The sequence below is a fragment of the Lactuca sativa genome, chromosome 5, assembly GCF_002870075.4.
Source record: "Lactuca sativa cultivar Salinas chromosome 5, Lsat_Salinas_v11, whole genome shotgun sequence".
NCBI classification, from domain to species: Eukaryota; Viridiplantae; Streptophyta; class Magnoliopsida; order Asterales; family Asteraceae; genus Lactuca; species Lactuca sativa.
The window spans coordinates 154403300-154409253 of NC_056627.2; the positions used below are offsets into that span (position 1 = coordinate 154403300).

At 31.3% G+C, this 5954-nt stretch overlaps 1 protein-coding gene across 1 annotated transcript; it reads right to left on the reverse strand.

Annotated features, from left to right (window-relative positions):
- Positions 1–881: 881 nt before the first annotated feature.
- Positions 882–4178, reverse strand: LOC111892456 (uncharacterized). Its single transcript, XM_023888495.2, has 7 exons — positions 3940–4178; positions 3719–3848; positions 3128–3285; positions 2951–3023; positions 2313–2504; positions 1929–2022; positions 882–1690 (listed from the first exon to the last, which is right to left on the reverse strand). The coding sequence occupies exons 2-7, from the start codon at positions 3842–3844 to the stop codon at positions 1041–1043; spliced, it is 1293 nt and encodes a 430-aa protein (XP_023744263.1). The 5' UTR covers positions 3845–3848; positions 3940–4178; the 3' UTR covers positions 882–1040.
- Positions 4179–5954: the final 1776 nt, after the last annotated feature.

The window sequence follows — 5954 nt, forward strand, 5'->3', positions numbered from 1 at the left end:
TATGAGGATGATGAATATGTCTGGAAATCAACCCCGTGCTCCCCCCCGATAATCCACCTGAGGACAATTGATAAGTATTTTGGAACAATTTAGTTTGTATTTTGTAAACATTTGATATTGTTTGTTTTGTTATGTAGTGCTTACTTTTGTAAGATATTTTGGATAATGGATTGGAATGTGTCAAACTTGGTATTACGGACGTTTTTTGGTGTATTTTATATGGTATTTGGGACAAATGTGAATTGAATGTGGTATTTGACAAAAACTTGGAAAATTTTAAATTAATTTTTTTTTAAATAAAACGAAGTTAGCTACGGAATAGCTACGGATTTCCGTAGCTATTTACGTTGGTAGCTATTCCGTAGCTGTTTTGTTCCGTAGCTATTCCGTAGCTATTTGGTTCCGTAGCTATTCCGTAGCTATTTGGATCCGTAGCTATTCCGTAGTTATTTACTTCCGTAGCTATTCCGTAGCTATCTAGTGTCGTAACTATTCCGTAGGAAATCCGTAGCTATTTAATTCCGTAGCTATTTCGTAGCTATAGTAGCTATGGAATATTCCGTAGCGATTCTGTAGCTAATCCGTAGCTATAATTTAGCCACGGGCCATTATGCTACAGCCAATTTTCCGTAGCAATTCCGTAGCTATCCGCTTATAGCTACGAAATAGCTACGGATTGTGCCGTAGCTATTGCAATAATTTTCTAGTAGTATATATATATATATATATATATATATATATATATATATATATATATATATATATATATATATATATATAGGCCTTGTTTCCTCATATTTATAATTAATCTAATCGGTTTGCTAGACCCAATGGAGTAACACTTTTCCAACCTATCACCCATTAAATTTCCTACATGCATGTAACATAAAGTAACAATTCTCTTATTTAATAAAATGCTGATCCTGTGTCACAAGCATAAGTTAATACACAAATGCTTAAGAAAAGATGGCTTTACACGACAAATGTATGGTTCCTTAAACATGCATGATAAAAGTTACCTCTAATATATATAATATCGTTTAATTCATCACCGGTTTCTCATGCAACTGCCTTGATCCTGCATAATCTTCGGGTACCGGAAGATCAAGTTCCGAGCAAACAAACCGGATTACCTCTGCGGTGGTGAAAGCCATGAAAGATATCTTGTTTACAGTCACAGAAATCGAAAACCGATTGTTGATGTCACCGTATCCTGTCGAACCACCTAAACCCGCATGACCAAACCCGATCATCAAACCCTCGGTTGATTTAATCCTCTTAAACCCAAGCCCAAATTTCCCATCCGGTAAGGCCAAATCCTTATAATCTCCGGTTCCCAAAAATGCGTCATGAATTTTCGATTTAGGGTTGCTAAAGATTTTAGTCACGGTGGTTGTATGGCTGTCGGTGGTTGCGGAATGGGGTGAAGGGATGGTGCCGCCGTCCACAAGGGCGGCATAGTAGCGGGCCAAAGCACGAGCCGAGCAGTTTCCATTGGCAGCAGGTACTATGGCACGTCGGCCTTCAACTATGTTGCATAAGTTAACAAGTGCAGGAATCACCTCCGGCACGAGGGAGGAAGGCATGGCGGCATAAGGGTTTTTATTGACAGGGGGTGCGGCGGTTGGAGGTGGAGGGCTACTAAATTCACTTGTATCGTACGAAGAAGTAGCTAGACGAGATTCCACATCTGAATTGCACATAAAAATGATAGTTTCTTACCAACTATCAAACTAATTCAAGGTAATGCATAAAAACACTTGTTAAAAACCAGGCAACCAGGAAATTGAGTGTTTTTTTTTTTTTTTTTAGAATGGACAAAAAAAAAAGTATAGTGGTCTACTCGTTATAGAAAATAGTTAAGTGGTGAAAATGGAATAATGGTGGAAATGCTAATTTAATTAATGAGCTGTGAACGACAATCTCACTTGGAGGAATCCCTATAAAAAGCTCTCCCTCCAGATTAAGTGGGCGTACAAAAGCTTCCTCAAGAACATCTTTAAACTTCTTCCCGGATGCATGCTACATATTCAAGAACATATACATCAATGAAAATAAAGAAATATATGAAATTAAGTAACCATTCCCTTCCCTTTATGTTCAAGTCAATCAAATAAGACCACAAGGAGGCACGAAGACCTCGTGTGAACATACAACATAATTGAAAGGGATGTATGCATTGGATTGGATTGAGACTATGACTGATTTCAACTGTTGTTTCAAAAAATTGGAAAAGTGAGATTTGGACTCGGTTTTCTCTTTAGTGTAAAAGACAAAAATAAAATATGGATATAATTCTATAATAATGGTACCTCAATGATCCCACCACATAGCCAGCCATATGATAGATAATGATAAACCTGTTCACGACCAGGCTCAGTCTCGGGTGTGGCCATCTCAATGCGTTTTAAACACTCATCCCAATCACAAAATGACACGTGGTCCTCAGTAATGCTAGCAAGAGCATTGTGTAGGCCAGATGTATGATCAAGTACATGATGAACCTAAGAGAGAAAGGAAAAGTGATGTCGTCCTTGTATTCGAATGTATAATTAATTACAAAGTTATAGAGAAAATGTATAATGGAACTATGTAATATATAAATGAGGTACCTGTAACATAGCAGACATAAAACCACGTAAAGCCTATAGCTTAATTAGTACATCCACAATCAATAAACTTATAAACTTATTCTTTTTCATATAACTTTGATCATTTTTAACCAACATATCTAAAAATAAAATTATATATTTGTTTAACATTTTATATTCATGAAGTTTCATTTTTCTAATCAAATAATTCAGTGACAAGATCTTGAATGCCAATATGACATTGGGTTACCAAATTAGTTCAACAATTTCATTAAACTATGTAGTATATATGGATGCTCTGAAACTAACTTTAAGTTTTATGTTTGAAGATTTAGGGTTAGGGTAAACAATTTGCGCACCTTTATCTTATCTTTTCCATTTACAGCAAACTCAACCCAAAAATTTGCGATATTATCGTCAAGCTTCAGTATCCTAAAATGAAAGTACATATTACTTTTATTTCCTTCCATTCCATAATGAGATACCACGTATAGCTCCACTTATGGGTGTTAAAAATATCAAATTGACGAAAATACCCCTTATCAGCAAGCCAATGTATCATTCCAGCCGTGACTCCCTTAGTTACAGAGAAAACGGGAAATAAGGTATCATGCTGAACTGGACGAGGATCATCTTTTCCCATTACTCCGGCTGCAGTATCAATGATCACTTTCCCATCTTTGTATGCACAAACCTAACAAACATAATAATCAATGTTTTTGTAAAATACAATTACAAAACGTATAATTCTACGAGTGTAATCCAGATTTTTATAACACGTTTCTAATTTCTATGCTTTCATTATTAGGAATTCTGAATAAGTCAAAGCCATGTGGGCAACTGCCTAATGGTCCCTGCTCTCAAGTAAATAGGTAATTTGTTTCTTCTTTTTAGTTACTTTTCTAGTTTAAATAGATAGGCAAAGTGTACTTTTGTATCCCCTTTTCCAGATTTTAAGAATAAAAGTACAAAACTTTGCCCCACGTGTGTATGTTATTTTTTTACTTCCTGTTATCAAACCTCCTTAATCAAGCTCATACCCTCTGTAAAAGCCAACAAATTCAAGTGTAGTTGTGCTCCTACAATTGACAGGTAACCAAAACTAAGTAAAAGTTATATATATGAACCTGGATTCCAAGTATTCTATCAGCATTCGCTAATTCAACCAAGAGGCGCCTCAGTTTGGCTTCTACATCAGAACGGATTGGACTTTCACATAACCATTTTGTATCTTTGGATGTTGCGTTATTCATGTTGCTGAAATAAAATTAGGTAGCTTAATAGGGTACGCATGTATATATGAGCAGGTGTGAATAAGGAATCAATAAGAAGAGAAAAAAAATCATACCTTTAGAAAGCAGATTCAGGAAAAGGATAGATGATTGTAGATAGCTTATGCTATGGAGAATGATCATAAGTCCGAAATGATGTGAAATACTTATATTAAAGAATCATCTTTCCAATACAGTTGGGAAAGAAATGAACTTAGGGATTAAAACGTTTAAGTTCTTTCTTGTAAGTTCCGTCTTTTCTTGTACAACTTTGGAATATTTTGCTTTTTGCTCTCTGCCAAAGGTTTCATGGTTTCTAAAACCAAAAGAATCTTCGGCATTTAATAACGTAGTGTACTTTTCATTTTGTCTTTATACTTTATGTAATGATTGTAATTTTAATTTATTTATAAGGCATAATAAAACTAAATAAGAATATAATAAAATATATTCATATAAATAAATAAATTTTTTTTTTGCCACATGTCATATTGTCATGTATTTTGACACATGAAATTTTGTAGTTAATTCTTAGAAACTAATTTTCACTTGTCATGGTAATTTTTTATTTTCTTAATTAAACATTATAATATTTAGGTTATAAAAAGTAATTAATATGCTATTAATTTGTTTTCTTATATTTTTAAATTTTAATATGTTTCCTTCAATATATATAATTCAAAATTGATATTTTTCTTTCAGAATTCATTATCATTTTAAACAAAATAGTTTACATGTAAAAAATAATCAAACTTTTTTGTTTTTCATTGATAAACTAAAAAAAATGTTATGTGGCCAAAATATAATTATTTTTATGTAGTTTATCTGTTTATGAGTATAAATTGAATTATTTATTTATTCATCATTTTGTTTGTATATATTATGAAATTTCATTTTAAAAAATATTTAATTTTTACACTTTGATATTGAATGTTTTTTTAAATACTTAATATTCATATTTTTATATATAATTATTTTTTAATCAACATGTGTAGTATATGGGTATCACACCTAGTTTACTCTAACAAATGAAAATCTTTTTGCACTATGTCGCATTCTCATTGATTTCACCACATGTCATTTTGTGGTTATATTCAATTAGATTTTTTCCACATGGTATTTTGTGGTTGTTTTCATTTTTAATAAATTTCATATAATAATTAATTAAATTTATTAATTGCAATAAATATAATAATAAATGCATATTAATTTCATTAATTGACTTTCCTTCTAATTTCAAAATGTCTAAATTAAAACCCCATTAGTTTTCTTTTTTTATTTATTTAAATTATTCGTTTAAATTTAAAAAAGAAAATACACTTTAATTTTAATAATTCAATATTTTTCTAATTTTTCTTATAAATTCAAATTTCTCAAATGTTTAGAATTTCATATTTATTTTTCTTTTAAATTGACTCATATAATATATGGGTTTTACACCTAATATGTTTAATAATTTATAAAAATAACATTTAAATTTTTTTTTAAATTATGATAGTCCACTTTCAGCTGCCAGCATGCCAAACCAAAAAGTCTGGATAAAACAATGCGAGTGGGGCAACGATGTTGATAGAAATATATCGAAGCTGGTCAATATTAATATATGCATTATATTTGGACTAGAAGATAACAATTTAGATAAATGATTTACAAATATTTGAGCAAATTATGATGGCTTATATGAAAAAAAAAAGTTTATAAGTTATTGTCCAATCAACAATTAGATTTATATTAAATATTGAACAGTTCCTAACCTTTTTTATAGATAGCCCGGGTAACTAAATACCTTGTTGGTGAACAGTTATTTATATTGAGGATTTTTTTTACGGTTGTATGTGACTTGGCAAAAAAAGACGATGTCACTGTCCATATAGCATTGTCATCACTTGTTTAATTTTTTTTTATTATTTTATTTATTATTATTTATATTGCTCTATTATTATCATCGATGCAAAAAGGAAATTTTGGTATCCGATTATCCCAACAACGGGACCACAAGTCATCCACAACCATAGACCATGTTTTTTCTGTTGTAAATCAGAATCAATAAACATATAACAAAACGGACAATAATATTAAAAATTATAGTTGT

Excerpts from the sequence above, each read along its gene's own strand:
- LOC111892456 (XM_023888495.2), bottom strand. The coding sequence starts at position 3,844 with ATGAATAACGCAACATCCAAAGATACAAAATGGTTATGTGAAAGTCCA. Across the intron at positions 2,023-2,312 it reads TATGTGGTGGGATCATTGAG|CATGCATCCGGGAAGAAGTT; the intron begins GTACCATTATTA and ends TTGAATATGTAG. Across the intron at positions 1,691-1,928 it reads TTTTATAGGGATTCCTCCAA|ATGTGGAATCTCGTCTAGCT; the intron begins GTGAGATTGTCG and ends TGTGCAATTCAG.